Below are 20,636 nucleotides of genomic sequence, written 5' to 3'. Positions count from 1 at the left end.
GCAATCTTGCAGGTTCCAGTTGTGAATTTTTTTTGAGGCCGTTGTTATGGATTCGTTGCTGCAACTTTTCTTTGATTGGTTTTTGACTCAACTTTGAAAAATCTTTTCCTCTCAAAGATTTGGACATATTTAGAATTGAGAAGGTTATATCGTTGAATGCTTTGATGAGAACGAAACAGTACTTGATAGGAACTTGCCACTTTCAAGTATTTTTATGATCATTTTATGGAATATGAGACAATTACAAGAATATCTGATGATGGAACTTGTTACAGCACAGGTTTCATGCTTTCCAATTCAAAGAAAAGTTTGAAAAATTAAACACGGATCTCGTGAGAGGGTACCTTAACATCTTAATGGTTTGCTCATCTTTTTTGAAAGTAATACTTTCACTATTCATGAGTACAACGTTGACAATTGACAGTCAGCAGTGTGCAAGCAACAACAAGAAACGTAACGACTTTCTTAATTTATATAACCAAAGACATAATTCTTGTATAAACTTTTCAACGAATGAAATAATCGATTATTTCTTACCAAATCTACCTCGAGCTTTCTATTTTGATCATTGAAAATACCACAACTGTCATTAATCATCATAATCAATTTTCGAAAATTCCCCTAAAAAAATAGAACAACAACCAACCCAACCAATTCTCTTCTTCCTCTCACTGGCATCTAACTCGTTCCGAACATTTAACCATTTCATCAAGTGCATTACAATAATTTTCACATTTTACAATTTCCGATGAGATTTTCCACAACACATGCATCAACATGTAATAATGACATTTCTGAAATTTCAATACAAATGACAAGCCATTCTTCGTCTGTTTCGGAAGAGAATATTCTTGCACGATGGTTTGAATTATTGTCTCAAGGTCGAACGAATAGTTTCCATCCATCGACAGAGACCAATCAAGCCGTGAGTGATGTCTTGACTGTTGACAATCATTTTGTTCCAATCGTCACGACATCCACGCAAACAGCAACAACAGAAACTAGAAAATCTTCTCCTCCTTCATCATCCTTTTTGAATATGAGTGAATATATTGGTCAACTAGTTTTCCAACAAGAACGAATCGATTCGGATGAATTACAAATTCATCAACAAATTATTTCTCATCAATCGGAATTTGTGAAATTTTACAAAAATGTGGAATGGACCGTGATTCAACAACTATCAAAGTTTTATGGAATTCAAAAAAATCAACAAGAACAAGCATTGGAATTATCCACTCTTCAATATTTAAATTTACAAGAAATGCGAGATTTGGCAAGTGACAAGCGAGGTCCTACACTCTTACATCGAGCGTGTCAATATAATTATCCTAATTTAGTTGCGTTTTTAATTCGCTATGGAGGAGGAGCCGATGCATTTTCAGTACTCGATAACAATTTATCAACTCCTTTACATTACGCTTGCATGTCAGGAGCTTTCAAAGCCGTGACAGTTCTATTAAGCTTACATCGAAGCTTGTGTATAACATCTAAAATTGACATTATTTCCATGAAAGACACTTTTGGAAATACTCCTTTACATTTAGCCATGCAAAATTCACATTTTGAAATTTTACAAACTCTTATTGATTATCAACCTCAATGTATCAACTTGAAAAAAACTGGAAATTCACAATCCCTCCTTCATATTGCTGTCGAGAACTTCAACGTGAAGGGATTGAAACTAATTTTGGAACAAAATTCACATCGAAATCCAATTCTACATTCATTGGATCAATTGAAGTGTACTCCTTTATTGTACGCGATCAAATGTTATTCAAAAGATGAAAAAGAAGAACAAGTGGCGAAATGGACAAGAGCTTCTTCGTCGTCTGGTACCGCTGTCGTGGTGCAGGTGTCACCTGTTTCGACCTTGAATTCTCCGAGTCGATTGTTTCCTTCTTGGGATATTGAAAATTCTCCAAATTTGGAAAGTCAGAATTTTTCTTTGGAAGGATTATTGCTAGATGAACAAGACAAGTCTCCAAAAAACAAACACCAACATTGGAATCGATTGTATTTTCTCTCTTATTTAATTTCCAAAGAAATTGAATATTCATCCAATCATTCCAAAAATAGCAATCTTTCAATCACCAATTCTAGTAATTCTCAAAAAGAACAACCATCACTTCTAACCACCCATGACAATAACCTTCCTGAAACCCTACCTATGGATACTTTTTCCAAACTTCATCTTTCCTCTCAAACCGATGTCAACAAACGAAATTGTTTTCATTTAGCAGCTCTTCATGACTGTTGTGATTTTATTCGAATTTTCACACTCATGGCGGGCTATGGTGAAATTTCCGAGTTGATGATTGCTCAGGATTTTGAAGGAGACACTCCGTTTCATATAGCTTGTCGAACGGGACAAGTTCAGATTGTTGAAATTTTTTTACAAATTTTTGAAATATTTAGAGAAGTGAATGTTGACAGTTGGAACGATTTCAATAATTTGTCACAGATGCGTCAACAACAACAACAAAATTTGAAAAATCAGATGCAAGATTCATCATCAATAGATTCAACCTTCATGTTTTTCCAAATTAAGAATAGGAAGGGAGAAACTCCATTACACTCTGCAGTTTCATCATTGATCGAAGTTCATCAACATTTGAAAAATGCTTCAAAATCGAAAAATACAAGTTCAGAATTGTTGCAACAAAAACAGCTTAATGGAGATTTATTAACAGTTAAAGGTACAAGTCCTTACAATGCTGCCAACAAGGGCACAAAATCATTTCTTCAAATTTCACACAAACACAAAAAACAAAATTTAAGGAAAATTATTTCAAAGCTATGGGAAGATTCACGAGTGGATATTCATTCGAAAAATAACTCGGGCAGAAGTATTTATGAAAGTTTACGAGATTTTACAGATTTCTTTCAAAAAACTAACATTTCACAAGTTAATAATTCTATGACGAAAACGACGACGCCAACAACTTCTACTACCACTCTTACTTCTCCAAGTTCTCTCATGATGTTGTCAGGAACGAGATCTTCGACAAAATTTTTTTCAAAACCCTTATTTTCTTTCTTTTCAGATTCGACTCCTTCCAAAAGTGCAACGACAACGACAACAACAACCAGTCGGTCGATGAATTCACTACTGGATCGGGCATCCAGTCAATCCACAGCACCTTCCTCACCACGAAGAAGGACGAATGTGTCATTTAATTCAGTATTCATGTAATTGTGACATGGGTATTTCAAATATTGACAAACTAGAACAACAATCTAAAGAATATACACTTCTCTCATCTAATAATTTATTTCTCTCATTATGAAATATTTACATATCAAAATTTACAAAAAATGTTAAATCCATTTCACAACACGCTCTCCACTGTACTTTTTCATTCTATTCCGAATGTTAAATGTATAGGTTGAATCAGTGCCAGCACCAATTCCTGAAATGTTCAAGTCAGAGCTAATGAATTTGGGATCAATCGATTTCGTGAGTCTTGAAATGTAAGGATCTGATAAGAATTGATATTGATCTCGTTGTCTCTGTGTCAAAAATTGAGAAATTACTGCCCACAACATTTTTCCGTACCATGGCACGTTCATGACAAACACAAGCTCAGAACGTTCAGGATAATAGAAACCAAGCAAATCAAAAATGAATTTGATCTTCTTGACCAAGTCAATATTAATCGAGCTATCTTTGATGTCAACAACCCAAGTAATTTGGAACGGAGCTTGGCCTAAATGATCCTTCTCATCCTTGCCGAGATAGTTTTGAGAGGAACCATCATAGAGTCGATCGACCATATGTTCAAAGCAGAGACACAAGTGACGAAAACGTAACATTAATGCTCGATCATCCATTTTGGTTTTCAAATTTTCTCTTCCAACAATCATGTAAAGCATTGGATTTCCTTCAAGATCAAATCCATAATCATAGAGAGATCCATATTTTGCACTTTCAACAATGTCATCCCACTTGGTCAGTTCTGGAGTGTAAATCCATCGCCATGCCATATTATCGACAATGAGTTTAGCAACTCGTTGAGGAGTTCCTGTGGTGCATTGAGGATCCCAACCTCGAATAAATAAATAAATTCCCGTATTGCACAAATGAACAGATTTTCTCAACAATAAATACTCCTCCGCAGAGAGACCAAAGACATTCTTCTTGACATTTTGCAAGAACGATTCACTACTGTGTTTGCCATCTTTCAAATTGGTATGAATGTTCAATTTTGCAAAATTTTTAGAAACATCTTCATTGGGCTTGTCATACAATTCTTGTTCATATAAACTAGAGTCCTCCACCACGACCGAATGATCCAATTGAACACTATCAGGATGTTCCTTAATATATTCTCTCACTCCGCTCAACAAACTAATTTTTTCATCAAACAATAAATTCTTGAAAGGATTCAATTCAGGTTCGGAACCAAAGAGTTCTTCATAGGCTGTTTGTTTTCCCGAATCTAAATGAATCATCATCCAACATTTCCAATGGAAATTGATGGATCCATTCATTTCAATAACCATCATAATCAGCAAAGTTCATTCATTGTAATTACAGATCAACAACAATGAAAAAGATCATTAAAACATACCCGATGATGGAGTCCAACATAATACATATCTCACAAGATCAATCACTTGTTGGAAAAACACCAACTTGTGTTGTGTTGTAATTTCCTTTCCAAGCAAATTCTTAGCATGAGGATTCGTTGGAGAGGTTGTTTGAAGAAACTCAAAACTCTTCGGAAAATCAGGATCATCACTATGATCACATTTAAAGAGAGGCTCTGCAGACATGATGGGTTTGTTTATATCTTTTAAGATTTGAATTCAAATGAAACGGAGAAGGGATGATGATGAGAATTAATTCTTCTTCTTCTTCTAGTCGGAAGTTGTTATAATACAATAAATTGGGGGTATAAATATATATTTAACTGTATGGATAAGATGGAAATAATGGAAAATAAGAGGGTGATTGAAAAACTTCGGTTGAATCTTTTCCAATTTTTTTCTATTGAATCTTTAAAGATTCTTGTATATTCCTTTTTTCAATTTTGAGATTATTGAATAATTGTAATATTTGTCTTTGTGGTGACCCGAGATGATCATAGATTTTAAGGAATTTTAGCCAATGTCCAAATTTGTGCAATTTTCTTGTAAGTAGCATTCCGATCATTTTCATGATCTTTTTACCTCGGGTTTCTATTCTTCATTACTCATAATTATCTAATGTGAATGATTTCTGTGTCCAACACCTGTCAAATTTCAAAACATCAACATTAAAAAATAATATCATCATCATGGCCAGTCTCACTCACTGCACCAACAAACAAGTCATCCATTCTCTCTTCAAAAAGTACGATCGAGATTCCTCCAACTCGATGAACATGTCCGAATTAAAAAATCTTTTCGTTCAAGATTTAACAATTAATTTCACAGATGATCATCTCGGAGCCATTCAAATGTACATGGACAAGGATTCCGATGGAAAAATCAGCTTTGATGAATTTTTCAATTATTGGTGCACCATTGTCGCTCAAGATCAAGACATGGTTACAAATCCGGAAAATTCCGAACGATTGTATCGATTGACGTATTGTGCCAATTTATTTAAAAATTATGACACGAGTAAGAATCGAGTGTTGAGTGTTCAGGAATTTGCTCCATTCTATCGACAATTATGGAATAATTATAGTGCTCAAATGGTGGAAGTGGAATCAGCTGTGAAATATATTGATAGTGATCGAGATGGGCAATTGAGTTTTCAGGAATTGATTAATTGGTTGAAATGGTTGTAGAGAATAGATCTATCGTTCATGAATTTATTTCATGGATTTTCAAATTATATTTTTACTTTGAATATACATTATAAAAATATATTTTAACCATTTACAAATCATTTACTGCTGTTATTGTAATTTTATTATCAAAACAGAAAAACAACAAATTGGAAGGATAATTTGGTGTGAATTTTTGAATTTACAAGTTTCATTGACTTTCCAAGTTTCACGTTAAAAATGGAATTTATATTAAAATGTATGAATGTTAACAACCAAACAAGGAAACGTTGAAAAAGTGAGAAACCCAAGTCCAACAACAATTCCAGGTCCGAACAACAACACCTTTGAATTAAAAAAAAATGTTTCGAATCGTGTTAAAAGCTGTGATCAATGCACTGGCTTTGGTCGTGTCTCCTTGTTGGAGCCTTCTCACAATTGTGACACGTTGGACAAGTGCTGTCAAACAAGAATTATTCACTCGGAGACGTTTGAAATTCAGTGCATTGGGAGTCATTTCTCAAGAATTTAACAAGACTGGAGAGCTCGATGATCTTATTGGACAAGATGAGAAGAAGGAGAGGTTGACTCCGAGTGAAGTGCTGACCAATGCTTCCGTGTTGTAAGTTTTTTAATTTGTAATTCAAATTTCATCTTTTCCAAATATGGTAAAATTATAGAATTTCTCTTGCCCGTTTGAGTTATGAACCTAATGAAACCATCCAAAATGTTTTACAACGTTCCTGGGGCATACCAATCAATACCGATCCAGACCATCCAAACTATTATTTCATTTCTGTCATTGACACTCAAGCATTCATCATTGAAACATTGCATCATATCATTGTGGTATTTAGAGGCACAGAACCCTTCAACCTTCGTGATTGGGGCACAGATCGTTTGTTTCGAATGCGTCCACTCGCTCCTACCTCATCCAGTAATTACCTAAATTTGGATCATCTAAAAGTGGCAATGGCTCATTCAGGTTTTTTAGACGCATTGGAAGTGTTTGATTTTAAACAAAGTTCCAAATGTTGCCTCATTGAAATATATGCTCATTTGTGCAAGGTTCTCCAAAAACGAACAGAAAACAAGTCCATCTTTATTTGTGGTCATTCGTTAGGTGGTGGATTGGCAAGTGTGTTCAGTTTCATGTTGGAAATGATTTCAGAACAACTGCAACAACAGCAACAACAATTACATCCATCTTCCATGAATTTCATTGATGTTCGAAAACATTTGGCAGGTGTCTATACCTTTGGTGCTCCTCGCGTATTCAATGATGAAGCTTGTCGTCAACATGCCTCAAAAATCATTGGAAAGAGAACGTTTCGATTTGTGCATGACCATGACGTGGTTCCTCAATTACCCAATTACGATCCAAACAATCCAGATACGTTTGAAACTCCTCAAAATTGTGTGACCAAGACTTTGAGGATATTCTTAAATTTCATGACCGATGGTTCCTGTCCAAGACCTTATTTTCACATTGGAAAAGCTTTTCAATTTAAAAAGTTGTCATCCCATGAAGATGATGATCGAAAGTTATATTCCTTAAAAGTTATGAATGCTTTGGTACCACAAGAGGGCTCATCGATGCATATGGCTGTGAACCAAGCACCTCCAATGGAAACTCTCTTAGAGGTTGAGGTGAGAGAACCTCCAAAGCCATGGATCAAGAGAGTTTTAGATTTCATTGGAAAAGTTTCAGTTCCATATATTATGGATCATCATCCTGATGGTTATGAAAATTGTTGTATTGCGTTTAGAAATGCCTTGTTGAAACAAGAAGAGAATATGGTCGTTGGTAATGAATAACAATAGTTTAGTGTCAATCTATTTCAAATTGAAAATTGTAAAAATTAAAGTCTCGTTCTGTCACTTGTCAATTTCACACCACCACCCTCCTTAATATTCTGCAGTCTTAATTTCGGAAATAATCGTTTCAAAAAGTGCACGATATCCCGACTCTAAATTCGACAGATAGGACAAGGACCACACACAACTTCCAGTCGTATTGATCAAAGTTTCCAAATGTGTCACTCGATTCACAGTAGCTGTAGAATCATCTTTCAAATCATATTCTAACTCAAACATGAACGTGACAATTTCCTTCTTACTCGAATTGATAAATACTCGTCTCTCAACAGGTTTCTTAATTTCACACTTGTTGTGTGAATTCATGACAGAATCTAACTTGGCTTGACACATGTTGGACAACATATGTTCAGTGACTTCGGGAACGAGAATGTCCAATTTCTTCATGGCGAATCGATCAATGCAAAATGATTTTCCTTCTTCGAATGCTCGTTTTTGAATTGGAGAAATGAGATAGGAATTTGTTTTCTCTCCAGATTCATGATGTTCCCAACCGAAAGGACATTTCACCCACAAGGAATCATCCAAATCTAAATACAGAGATTCGAATAAGGTACTCGATGAGGAAGGAATTGAATTTCCAACAAGTTCTATAAATGGCACAATGTTTGGCTTTCCACAATTTGAAATGTAAACATAGAGTAATTTTGCATGACATCCAATATCGAGCACATAAATTAAACCTTCAACATTCACTTTTGGAGGATATTGAGGTTGTAGAGATTTTGGTATTTTTCCATCAAGTTTTGCAATGGAATCTCTAATGTCAAGATCTGCAACGATGGACATGACTAGAAAATTCTTTCGAGAATTTGTTTCTTCTCGTCGAATGTTGGATCGAACTTGTTGCATGCCTTCATCGTTGTATTTGACATTGGTAATTTTCAACTCTCTTTCTAATCCATTTAAAATGTCTTGGAAAATTTGATTTTCGTGACAACCAACCAATAATTGAACAAAAACTCGATCGACAATGGATGGATTTCCCAAAAAATAATATTCTGCATCGGTCGAAAGTGTCACCGTTGCGGAACTATTCGAACGTTCTTCTTTCCATTTTGGAAAATTCTCTCCTGCTAACACAGTTGACAATTTTTGAGTTAAATTCTTTGAGTTTCTTCTCAACGAGAATCTTCTGGACATTCTTCCGCTACTATTGTTATTATTACTACCATTGTCACTATCTGTGACATTATTGTGAGAATCGAGCATGTCAATTAAATCTTCCTGAGCCTTTTCCCAAACTCGATGCATTTCAGGAACCAATTCCCATGGACTTAATGGATAAATCACCGTTCCTGTCAACCAAGAATTTCGAGTCGATCTCACAAAATCTGCTCGTTTCACAGGTTTCACTAGCAAAATTTCATTCAACGATGGACGTGGAGTACATTTCAATTTAAATCCAACATTTAACACTCCATGTTCAGCATGATTCAATGTCATACTCACTGAAGCATCTGAAAAATCAGGAATTGAATTCAATTTCAATACAAAATCTCCTTCTTCATCGTCACTATTCAATAATAACATCATTCACACCATAATTATTCAAAAAATAAATATTTCACACTTACCTACTGAACTTGTCCCAATCCATCACTTTAAAACTCAAATACGATGTTGAAAATAAATTACTAGAAGAATCAAAATTAGTACCTGCCATCATTGGCATCATACTCGGTGGAGAGGTCGGAGATTTAGTATTTGGACTCGGAATGCTTTTCATCCATTGTTCTGTGAGTGAAATTTGAAAGGTTTCATTCCAATTGGGATTGAGAGTTTTTTTCTTGATTGAAGTTTTGACGGTGAGCCATGATTCGAGAGAGTTGTTGTTCATGTTGGCAAAACTCAGAATGGTGTACTGTTGTTGTTGTTGTTGTTGGAATGTTTTTGAAAATTATTTTGAAAATTGAATGTTCAAGTTTTGGTAATGCCACGATTGAAAATGTATTCAACATGATGGCAATTAAATATATACAATGTCATGATGAGAATTATGAAATATTTTCAATTTAATAATAATATATTTTGTATTTAAAAATTTAAAGATGACACTTACGGGATCAGAAAGTCCATTCTTATCCATCGGAACCAAATCAGAAGCTCCTATTAATCTCACTAATAGTGTATCAGAGACTTGTTGTGCCATCTTGTTGACACTTTCAATCATGAGTGAAGCATCGGTCGAAGTACCTTCCAATTCTGGTGAAGTTGGGGCTGTGACTCCTGACAGTCGTCTGTTGATGTTGACTGTGGGAGGACCTAGTGCTGGAGAGGATGAGGATGCTGATTGAAACATTTTTTTAGTGTGTTTGCATGCACAACGACAATTCAAAGGAGATAATTGTCAAATGTCATCAAAAAAACATTGCTGTGAAGCGAACAAGAGATAGAACAATAAAAAGGCTCTTGTTGCAATAAATTTCAGTGAAGGAGATTTCATGAAGTACTTTCATCTGAGATACTTTCACAAAACTCATATTCCTGAACTATGGTGGCTTGTAAATTCTCAAAACATCCATTGATCGTGAAAGAATGTAATCAAAGGTTTTGCGTTTTTAATTATTGACCATTCAAATTGATGCATCGGAGAGCAGTCATTCAGGTCAGACACAGTATTAAGATTCTTTTCACTTGTTCTCGCTAGTTGGAGAAAGGAATAAGGCCCAATCCACTCTAGGTTGCAAACTCTTTCCATTCTCTCCGTTATGAGCACACATATGTCCAGCAAACAATTCAGTTTCATATTTGACTCCTCTGTCAACAACCAACATAGGAACACTGACATATCCATTTGGAACCACACTCATATCCACAATAGGATATTCACTTTTAACAGTTTTTGATCCAGTTTCCACACTCTTCTTTCCACCAACCCATTCTCCCTTCGTAGTGAACACACAAAATACAGTGATCCAACCTGAGAGATAGGAAGGACCACTACCACCTCCATCTTTGTGTGCAATTCGATTCCAGAAAGATAAATCAGGTTTACCTTTGGCACTCTGAACTAATTTATCAAGAACTGGGAAGAGCATTTTAGACCATTCAGTCAAGTAACCTTGTTTCAAATCAAATTCGAGCAATCTGTTGGCCTTCTCTCTGACCTTGACCCAATCTTCAACTTGTCCTAATAAGGTAACTTTTGGTAAATTACACACCAACACAAATTGGTAGTCAAAATATTGTTTCATGGATGCCATCAAGACCACAGCACCAACCATTCGATCGACATCCTTTGTGGTTGTAAAATCTGGCATGATCCATTCTCTAACAGATGGATCTTTAATATTCTTTGCAATTTCAAAAGTCATTTGAGCACTCAACTCTTCATAATTTGCTGTAAATAATGTTCCATCTCCAATGACTGTGAGTTGTTTTTTACCTTCAAAATCAACGAATTTTGATCTCAATTCTTCAGAGTGAGCATTGACATACAAAGAAAATTGTGTGCAAATGGCCAACCAAACATCATCTGGTCTAATAATGAGATGATGATGAGAAGAATATGATTGAAAGGCACTCATAACGAAGGAATGAGCCCCCATATGACAAAGACTTTCATTCTTTTCATCTTGTTGAAGATGAGTTGGTAAACTACTTTGGATGAGTGTGTATTGAGAAGCATTTTCTGTTGGAAGAATGCAGTTAGTGGTAAATGCTTTCTTAATTTCCAAAGTTTGCTCTGGTGTTTTGGTCACTTGAAACGTTACTGGCATGTTGTTGTTGTTGTTGCTTGCTGTTTTTTTTTAAATTATTGAACGTTGGTATTCTCTGAAGAAACATTCACTTGGAAATAGTTTGTTCTCTGTGTGTCACACAATTTTCATATGTTGTACCAAATAAAATCAAAAAAGATGTGTCTCATGGAATTTGCCAAGTTCATATCGTATATCCTTCTGGCCTATTGCGGATGCAACTCATTTGTAACAGTAACCCCAATAACATGAAGTTCCAGGCCATTGTGATGTTTAACCCGTTGAAAAAACGACTAACTGAATTCTGTACAGTTTTTGTGGATGATGAACTATGACAATTCAGCGGTTGAGATGAATTAAGCATGTTTAAAAAAGAAAGGTTTGATTTGAACAACAATCCATCTTGGTAATAATCATATTTCTTTGTTACAGAATACCGAGTAATTTTGTGTACCCTCTTCATGCATCGACTAGCAAAGAACTTTGGTTTTAATTAAACAATGAAATCGTGTAGAAATTTGTCACACTTTTTTTTAAGGTCAACGACCCAAGGCATGTAGGAGACGGCAAACATCCATTCCTCTTACAGGGGAAGGGTTTTTTGTTGTGAAAACGGATACGTTTTTGCACCCTATTATCTAAGTGTCTCTGACTGTGATGGGATCCTAATTGGTATCACTAGTGACGTCACTATTGATACAGGTGTTGAGAGCCTTTAGGAGGCTTACACCATGTCGATGTTGATCATTGACCAAATCTTTTACCGTGAGGCTTGTGGTTACATATGAGTTTATTCAAGACTCCAATGACTACCATAGTGCGATGGTTAGAAATGAATTGAGTTTGAAGGGGATTGGTGTATCAATGTCTACTAACACGTGTGGTAGAATAAACTCATTATTTCTAGATTTATTGTTGTCTTGGTGGATAAATTACAGTAAAAGATCATCACTATGTCTTACCAAAAGTATACTTTAACAGGAGGCAAATTTTCAATTGTTCTAATATTATTAAGAAGTTCATGTACATGATCAACTCTTAATCAGCTGCACAAAACGTAAACATAAATCCTTTTCCATTCTTTGTAAAGATTGCAAACGCATATGAATAAATGATGTCAAACCATGCAGAATATTGAATGATTAATGGGCAATGCTCATTGACAAACTCCTCAAATTCCTCAAACGTCATTTTAACTGTTCCATCCATGTTTTCATTCAGCACAGCTTGTTCATCAAACTCACTTTCAAGATTATCTTCACACCTTCGAATGCATTGCACGATAAATTTCATAAAATTTTGATCATATTCTTCAATCACTTGTTCACGTGTTTGATTTGGATAAATGGATGGATAAAAATTCTCCATAGCAATCGTATTGGTATGCTTGTACATGTTCACAAGTTCTTTCGCTTGACATAATGAAAAAACATTCTCATTAAACTCATTCAGTTGCTCCACCAATGGTTGGCTCACTTCTTCCTTAAACATATTCATCAATTCTTCTCCTACATTCGTTTTCTGTTCAGTCATTAAGAGTAAGAGTAAACCAGTAGGAGCAGCAGGTTCTTTAAAATGAAAGAACGAGGATTGTCCATAGCTGACATAATTACAACCAGTGATTCCATCAAATGCTAATGAATGTTGTGGTGCAATGGTTACGACCATTTCATTTACTGGCTTCATGGATAGTGTTCGTTTCAAATATAATATTCTCCAATCGGGAGAGTCTTTCAACAAGTTGTTCAAAGCTTCCGATGAGCGTTTTGATGATGATGATGAAGCTAATTCAGTATTCATAGTAGAAGCAATCAACGCAGCCCAATAGCTACAATTCCAATCTTGATTTACATCATGATTTAAATCCCAAGAGGACAAGGATGATGAACCAATGGATAACAAACTTCGGGCCCAAGCTTTACAGACTCGGCATAAGGAACTGAATTGAAATCGGGTTTGTTGAGGACTCTCGCTCCAGTCCAATACAAAGATCCAAATGTTATGTACCCAAATCTCGTGAGGAATTTTCATCATCATCAATGCGATGGTGTTAAGATTTTTTCTTTGTAATCATAATTCCAAAAAATTGTAACAGTCAACTGCATTATTGATGATGAAAATTCCAGTGTTGACCCAGTTCCAAATTAAAAAAATGTTCAATACACGTCATGGGACGAATCGACTCGTCATCCCTCTCGAAATATGGATTCATCACATTCTCGTTCATGTTCTCGAATTTCATCAACCACCTCCTCGTATCATTTCTCAATTTCAAAATTTATGTTTAGTTTGTCGAGATTGGAATTATTGTTTACAACAAATCCGATTCGGAAATGAGAATGATCATTGTATCAATAGTTTTTGGGCTTGCCTTGTTATCGGAACGATCAAAAACGAAAAGGATTCCCATCATTTGGATGAATTTCACTGTTATCGTGTATTGAAGAAATCACAAGATTGGAGAAAATTATATCTGGAACGAACCATTCCAAAACATATTCAATGGATGAATGGTCATGACCATCATGGTCACGGGATTGAAACTGCTATGGATGTTGTTCCAAGTCCACTATTCACATGGAATGTTAACAATATTCAAAATCATGAAATACCAAATTGGAAAGCAAAAATTATGAAATTTTCATTTGAGCCGTATTCAAGTATTGGTTTACTTGCACTCATGATGAAATCTTTACGCAATGAACATTGTACAAGTTTATTTCAGGAAGGAATCAGCCAACTATTGACTCAACAAATGGGATGTCATAATAATTTTGTAACATGTCAAGGTTTGGATGTATTGAAAAGCTACAAACGATCCATAACGTTAACTGATGATGTATTTTACTCTCGAAATTATCCAAATCATTCGAAAGAACAAGTCATTGAGAAACTTAATCAGCAATTTGTGAACATGATTGTTGACATGATGGAACAATGTGAAAATAATACAGTGTCCAATCATCATGACAACAGGTATCAGAATATCCTAGAATGCCCACATTCAAAGACTGAAAAATTCATCATTTCAACAGAAGGACTTGCCATTCATAATTCAACTTTTGAAGAATTTGAAGAATTTGAAAACTATATTGATGAACATTGCTCTCTTATCGTTCACTATTATTTTGAGGTTCGGGATTTGTTTGCATTCTTTATGAAAAGTGGAAGAGGGTTTTTCATGGCCATGCCAATTCCTGTATTGGATTTCCAAGAGGATGACGATTGAGAAAATTACGAGAATTACGGATTTAAAAACAAATTTGGAAACAAGGAGAAATGCTGTATTGAAATGAATTGTCAGTCGTCACAAAGAGTCATGGAATGAGTTGTACACCCAATCAGTTTGGAACGAGATTTTAATGATAGAGCCAATTTTCACCATCCTTAATGAGGTTCAAGATTCAAATGACCTACAATCTCTTTCATTAATTTTTCTACTACAAGTTCAATTACGAATTGAATTTCAATTTAGAAACTGCCAAAAATCAGAAAGAGGTTGGACATTGTTTGGATTCTGCATGTTTCTGTTCCCATACTTCATTCCAATTGTGATACAGGAATTCACAACGTCACCCATTCACGTTATGATTGAAATAAGCAGCGAGATTTTTTGTCTTCAATCAGACTGTTGATGGCTCGAAAAATGATTGGCTTCTAAAAATACAGAAGGAATCGCGCCAATCAAATAACGATAAAAACGGTTGGCCAAAAATACTCGAGCTTCATACAAATCAAAAAAAAAATCAAATCACACACTACTGCGCCTCTCTGTAAAGATGCAAATTTTCGTTAAAACACTCACTGGTAAGACTATTACTCTCGAGGTTGAATCCAACGACACCATCGAGAACGTGAAGAGCAAGATTCAAGACAAGGAAGGTATTCCTCCTGATCAACAACGTTTGATTTTCGCTGGTAAGCAATTGGAAGATGGTAGAACCTTGTCTGATTACAACATCCAAAAGGAATCTACTCTTCACCTTGTCCTCAGACTCAGAGGTGGTATGCAGATCTTTGTCAAGACTTTGACTGGTAAGACCATTACCTTGGAAGTTGAGTCCAATGATACCATTGAAAACGTGAAGAGTAAGATCCAAGATAAGGAAGGAATCCCTCCTGATCAACAACGTTTGATTTTCGCCGGAAAGCAATTGGAGGATGGTAGAACATTATCCGACTACAATATTCAAAAGGAGTCTACTTTGCACTTGGTTTTGAGATTGAGAGGTGGTATGCAAATTTTCGTCAAGACTTTGACTGGAAAGACCATCACTCTCGAGGTTGAATCCAACGACACCATCGAGAACGTGAAGAGCAAGATTCAAGATAAGGAAGGTATTCCACCAGACCAACAACGATTGATTTTCGCTGGTAAGCAACTTGAGGACGGCAGAACCTTGTCTGATTACAATATTCAAAAGGAGTCTACTCTTCACTTGGTTTTGAGATTGAGAGGTGGTATGCAAATTTTCGTTAAAACCTTGACCGGAAAGACAATTACTCTTGAAGTTGAGTCCAATGATACCATTGAAAACGTTAAGAGTAAGATCCAAGACAAGGAAGGAATTCCACCAGATCAACAAAGACTTATCTTTGCTGGAAAGCAATTGGAAGATGGAAGAACCTTGTCTGATTACAATATTCAAAAGGAGTCCACTCTTCACTTGGTCTTGAGATTGAGAGGAGGTAACTAAATAAATTAGTGTGGTCTTTTCAATTGACAAATTGACTGTATTCGTTGTCTTGCTTGCCACACCGCCAATCAGTGCACTCAAATGAATTTCGAAAGTCTGCACGTTGAAAGGTTATTACGATTAAGGCACGAAAATTCGTGAATGAGTGGAGAAATATCGATGTTTACTTCATTTCGTAAAATCTGTAATCAATTAATTGCCCAGAATTAATCGAATGCCAAATCCATTCCGAGGACACAATTTTCACAATTGGACTCTTTTCCTTGTAGCTTGAAAGTGATGGATCAGCACTCAAGCTTTTAGCAGCAGTTACCACATGTGTCACTTCATCACAAAATGCTGGATAAACCTCACCGTCATAGGCTACAATATATCTTGTATGCATTTTCTTACTTGGGATATCTTTGTGGAGATAAATGGCAAATTCTGTGAATAAATCCACAAGAGTGGCCACTGGAGTATTGGTTGTGGAACTACTTGAGTTGGTTGTCAATACAGTTGATGACTCAGTAGAAGAAGATGCATTCAATTTCATTGACGTCTGTCGATTCTCCTTCACTTGCAATGGAAATACATAATCATTGGTTTCAACAAGTTTTCCTTTCGTGACACATGCTGTCACCCACGACTTGGCCACAATAATTGCTCCAAGAGAGAAGCAATGATTAAAAGTATCATCTTTGGTTTCCGTAATGAGATGAGTATTGGCTTCTTCTCCAATTAAATTCCATTGTTGAGTCACTGTTCCTCCATTCTTTAAAATTAGGTCTGAAATTTCATTTTTCACATGTTGAGGATATCCAGAAATTAGGGCAATCACTCCAGAGAAGATATTTCTTGAAATGGCTGAAGAAGATTCTGAGGAGGATATTGATGTTGCAGTATGACTGACAGGTTGTGAAGAATTTGTCTTGTTGGACTTGTCCTGTGAAGAAGATTGTGAAGAAACAGCTGGTTGTTTCACATCATCCGAAGATAAATCCATCTTGTCCTCTTCTTTCTTAGAATTACTATTTGAAGTTGTCATAGCTATTACATTCTCATCACTCATAGTCGTCTCTTTCTGCTTGTTGAGTTTTGCTTTGCTCTCTGTTACACGATCCTTATCATCACGATCTTTCGTATACACATAGACTACAATTCCCTTATTGGACATATTTTCTTTCAATAATTTTTCACAACGCGACCAATCTAAACCAGTAATTCCATAATGCAATCTGAAAAGATGGAATGTTTTGATGTCATGTTCAATCATGTAGGTTGCACACTTTTTGAGACATTCATCGAATGATGAATAATCTATTTTGGGTGGTGAGCCTTTCTGAACAAATTGTAAACAAATGAGATTGGATAAATAGTTACTCTCAGAAATGACAAGTTGAACATCTCCAACAGTATTCATGTCATCAACGTAGGCCTTCTTGATGCCTTCTCCAAAAAGAAGAACAATGTTACCCATAGAGCCCTTGTCGCCCCATCGACTACTGTCATCAACACAATGGGCAATGAACTGTATGTGAAATTGTGTATAAAATAATTTCAAATGAATTCATTCATAGAATTGTTCAATAATAATATTTTTCAATTTGTTAAAATTATAAAAGTAAATGAACATACCTTCTTGTCCTTATTGGCTGGAACTCCTCCAAAATCTCCATAAATATAATAAATCTCTTCTGGTTTGCTCGACTCTGGAATATCCTTAATAGTAGTAAGCTTGTTGGGAGCTTGTTTCGTTTTCTTCTTGCTTGGTGCTGTATCGTTCTGATCATCATCGGTATCGTCATCGTCCGACTTTTTGTTCGAATTTTTAGTTTGTCTTTTAGATGATGTCTTTTTGTTTCTTGTTGGCTTGTCGTCATCAGAATTGTCTCCTTTTTCGTTTTCGTCATCATCAGAATCATCTTTGGACTTCTTTGATCTTGCCTTTCTCTTTTTGCTGCCTCCTGCTTTCACATCCACACTGTCATCGCTGTCGTCATTGTCATCATCATCATCTTTTCCTTTCTTTGGGAAGAGTGCAACAGGTCCCTTTCTTGTGGAAACTTGATAAAGTTTGGTAAGTTCTTGATAATTGGTGGCATCGTCAACATCCTTGTCATCTCTAATTTTAGTGACTCTTGGAAAACGAATAGAGATTGGTCTTTCCTTTCGAGAGGAGACGCTGAATTCAGCTCCAGTAATTTCCCTATTTCACATACATATTGTAAAATTCCAATATAATAATATCATTCACCACAAAAGAAATAACAATTGTGTCAACAGAAAGTCTTGAGAAATAAACCTACCAAACTACACTTTTTGAGATATCTTTGACAATATAATCAGGAACAAGAGCATTGGTATGAATATCAATGTCGTCTGGAACTAGAGATGGATCCTTACTAATTCTCTTCATGTTTGACTTTAGTTCTTCATTCAGCGCTTCCAAGGTTGCATCATCGTGTCCATTACCACACTTACAAATAATTCTCCATTTACCTTCCTTCTTGTCGTACGAACCCATCATGAAAACACTCATGAGACCACCTTTCGAACCTGTACCTAAATAAGCTCCCAAAACTACCAAATCCACACTATCTGCCATTCCTTGTAGATAGTCTTTTTTCATTTTGAGCCAGTGTCTTGCATTGGGTTCATAGGGAGAGCACAAATCTTTGAACTTTTGGAAGCAGAATCACAAAATTATGTAGTTAGGATTTTCACAAGATACGTGAACACACGTATAACATTTCACACTCAACTTACCACCAATCCTTCTTCTCCTTCAGAGATCATTTCTTGCATTTTGGATGCAATGAGAGCTTCTCGAGTACCTTTTGGTCCTTTTACGACCACATGTTCACCAAGCATGACTCTTGATTCAACAACATTGACAATCTTTGAAAGTAAGGCCTTTCTCTTATAGATTGGAACAGAAAGTAATGATTTTCCGTTATAATACAAAATATCAAACAAGTAAACGGCTGTCACTGCGTTTGGATGGTCCTGTCTCACTTTCTTTCCCAGTGTACCAAATGGGAGAGGTTTCTTTTTCTTGGTATCGTACATGAGAATTTCACCATCAAGAATAACCGATTCAACCTTGTCCTTAATTGCTCTCGAGATGTACTTTTTAACAGATTCTATTTTGTAATCTTGAACATCTTTCAAATTTCTACTGAAATATTTGATCTTGTCCTTCTTTCGATCGTAGTGAACTGAGCAGAATAATAACAATGGCCAAATACAATATTATGTCCATACATCTCAAATAATAATTGAAACTACATACTTTGAATTCTCTCACCATCATATTTCAATTCGCAATAAAATCCATTGGGACATCGATTAATGACATCGTCATAGGTCTTGCTTGGTCTGGCCAACATGGGTTTCACAGGACTGAATAAAACCATTTTTGCCTTAATTTTGGCTGATTTCCGTACAGTTTTCTTTTTCTTTGATGATGAATCTTCGTCTTCATCGATTAGGTCTTCAGGTTTTTCCTCTTCGTTGTCATCGATATTTTCTCCAACATCAATATCTTCATCGTCGCCTTCATTGTCGGTATCATCGTCTGAAACATCCTTCTTCTTAGATTTTGTGCTGGAAGATGCTTTGGATGAAGAGGCTTTTGATGAAGACGAGCTAGATGCTCCAGATGATTTTGAGTCCTTCTTCTTTTTGGAAGAAGATTTGGCATCATCACTTTCATCATCTGAAATGTTCATGTTGAACTTTTTGTTATCCTCATCGTCGTCACTTCCTGCATCTCGAATGAGTGCATCAATATCGAGTGATTGTGTTTGTGCGGTCAATGATAGATTTTTCAAATCTTGCTTGTTAGTAACTGCATCGATAATTTGCTTGAGATCATGAGTTAAAATGTAGCATGCATAAGCATCGGGATTGAGGGCTATAAATCAATTCACATAAAAAATTCGAATTAAAATTAATTATCAATTTCACATGTGTGCGTGTGACAACTCCACTCACCTGCCAATAAAAACTTTGGTCCAGCTCTAATCTTTAAATCTTTACAAATAATTCTGGTAATGAATTTCATTTCATCTCCTGTTAAATTTCCAACCACAAACTTCTCAAAAGCTTTGGTTTGATCATCTTTTGTTGTGATTGTAGTCAACTTCTCTAGAAATTCATCGACTTGTTTCAAATTCACAACACCCTTATCTCTTGCATTTCCACTTCTCACCAAATACTTTTTCAAAGTTTCCGAGACATCTCCTTTCGAGTCCATATGATCTAACATTTCGTCGTGATCTTCTCCAAATGCAGAAGCAGCAATTTCAACAAGCTTTTTATCTTTCAAATTGAATTTTCTTTTATCTTCCTTTGCAAATAATAATTTATAGAGAAGATAGACATCTCCTTTGAAATCCTCAAGAAAGTCTTTCATGACACTTGTTTTCTCTGTATGCGAGGAAACTTCTTCAATCTCTTTACAGACTTTTACAAATTCACTGAATTTACCAGTATCTTTTCCGGAGGCCTATCATTCATGAATCGGAGTGAGACCATGCATGGTACAATGAAAGGATCAGGATGATGATGAACTTTTTAAATGAAAAATCATGAATCAGACCTACCATGAGTGATAA

The 20,636-nt window shown here is 35.6% G+C and overlaps 10 protein-coding genes across 10 annotated transcripts; 5 read left to right on the top strand and 5 right to left on the bottom strand.

Moving 5' to 3' along the window:
• Positions 1 to 811: 811 nt before the first annotated feature.
• On the top strand, positions 812 to 3,196 carry C9374_010545 (uncharacterized protein; the record flags this gene model as incomplete). Its single annotated transcript, XM_044686101.1, has 1 exon — positions 812 to 3,196. The coding sequence occupies one exon, from the start codon at positions 812 to 814 to the stop codon at positions 3,194 to 3,196; it is 2,385 nt and encodes a 794-aa protein (XP_044543975.1).
• Positions 3,197 to 3,321: 125 nt separating this feature from the next.
• Positions 3,322 to 4,779, bottom strand: C9374_010544 (uncharacterized protein; the record flags this gene model as incomplete). The annotated part of the gene is made up of 2 exons (XM_044686100.1): positions 3,322 to 4,442; positions 4,575 to 4,779. 2 exons carry the CDS (start codon positions 4,777 to 4,779, stop codon positions 3,322 to 3,324), a joined length of 1,326 nt encoding a protein of 441 aa, XP_044543974.1.
• Positions 4,780 to 5,282: 503 nt separating this feature from the next.
• C9374_010543 (uncharacterized protein) lies at positions 5,283 to 5,780 on the top strand (the record flags this gene model as incomplete). The annotated part of the gene is made up of 1 exon (XM_044686099.1): positions 5,283 to 5,780. The coding sequence occupies one exon, from the start codon at positions 5,283 to 5,285 to the stop codon at positions 5,778 to 5,780; it is 498 nt and encodes a 165-aa protein (XP_044543973.1).
• Positions 5,781 to 6,121: 341 nt separating this feature from the next.
• On the top strand, positions 6,122 to 7,577 carry C9374_010542 (uncharacterized protein; the record flags this gene model as incomplete). The annotated part of the gene is made up of 2 exons (XM_044686098.1): positions 6,122 to 6,381; positions 6,440 to 7,577. The coding sequence occupies 2 exons, from the start codon at positions 6,122 to 6,124 to the stop codon at positions 7,575 to 7,577; spliced, it is 1,398 nt and encodes a 465-aa protein (XP_044543972.1).
• Positions 7,578 to 7,667: 90 nt separating this feature from the next.
• On the bottom strand, positions 7,668 to 9,939 carry C9374_010541 (uncharacterized protein; the record flags this gene model as incomplete). The annotated part of the gene is made up of 3 exons (XM_044686097.1): positions 7,668 to 9,153; positions 9,215 to 9,501; positions 9,700 to 9,939. The coding sequence occupies 3 exons, from the start codon at positions 9,937 to 9,939 to the stop codon at positions 7,668 to 7,670; spliced, it is 2,013 nt and encodes a 670-aa protein (XP_044543971.1).
• Positions 9,940 to 10,270: 331 nt separating this feature from the next.
• C9374_010540 (uncharacterized protein) lies at positions 10,271 to 11,359 on the bottom strand (the record flags this gene model as incomplete). The annotated part of the gene is made up of 1 exon (XM_044686096.1): positions 10,271 to 11,359. One exon carries the CDS (start codon positions 11,357 to 11,359, stop codon positions 10,271 to 10,273), a length of 1,089 nt encoding a protein of 362 aa, XP_044543970.1.
• A 1,017-nt stretch (positions 11,360 to 12,376) lies between these two features.
• Positions 12,377 to 13,375, bottom strand: C9374_010539 (uncharacterized protein; the record flags this gene model as incomplete). Its single annotated transcript, XM_044686094.1, has 1 exon — positions 12,377 to 13,375. The coding sequence occupies one exon, from the start codon at positions 13,373 to 13,375 to the stop codon at positions 12,377 to 12,379; it is 999 nt and encodes a 332-aa protein (XP_044543969.1).
• A 115-nt stretch (positions 13,376 to 13,490) lies between these two features.
• C9374_010538 (uncharacterized protein) lies at positions 13,491 to 14,567 on the top strand (the record flags this gene model as incomplete). The annotated part of the gene is made up of 1 exon (XM_044686093.1): positions 13,491 to 14,567. The coding sequence occupies one exon, from the start codon at positions 13,491 to 13,493 to the stop codon at positions 14,565 to 14,567; it is 1,077 nt and encodes a 358-aa protein (XP_044543968.1).
• A 550-nt stretch (positions 14,568 to 15,117) lies between these two features.
• On the top strand, positions 15,118 to 16,035 carry C9374_010537 (uncharacterized protein; the record flags this gene model as incomplete). The annotated part of the gene is made up of 1 exon (XM_044686092.1): positions 15,118 to 16,035. The coding sequence occupies one exon, from the start codon at positions 15,118 to 15,120 to the stop codon at positions 16,033 to 16,035; it is 918 nt and encodes a 305-aa protein (XP_044543967.1).
• A 163-nt stretch (positions 16,036 to 16,198) lies between these two features.
• C9374_010536 (uncharacterized protein) lies at positions 16,199 to 20,627 on the bottom strand (the record flags this gene model as incomplete). Its single annotated transcript, XM_044686091.1, has 7 exons — positions 16,199 to 17,545; positions 17,653 to 18,223; positions 18,324 to 18,697; positions 18,784 to 19,235; positions 19,310 to 19,933; positions 20,014 to 20,527; positions 20,625 to 20,627. 7 exons carry the CDS (start codon positions 20,625 to 20,627, stop codon positions 16,199 to 16,201), a joined length of 3,885 nt encoding a protein of 1,294 aa, XP_044543966.1.
• Between the last annotated feature and the right edge of the window lie 9 nt (positions 20,628 to 20,636).

Source organism: Naegleria lovaniensis (assembly GCF_003324165.1).
Source record: "Naegleria lovaniensis strain ATCC 30569 chromosome Unknown tig043, whole genome shotgun sequence".
Lineage (NCBI taxonomy): Eukaryota > Heterolobosea > Eutetramitea > Acrasida > Naegleriidae > Naegleria > Naegleria lovaniensis.
Note: the sequence above shows the minus strand (reverse complement) of the source record. Positions and strands in the feature narration are given on the sequence as shown.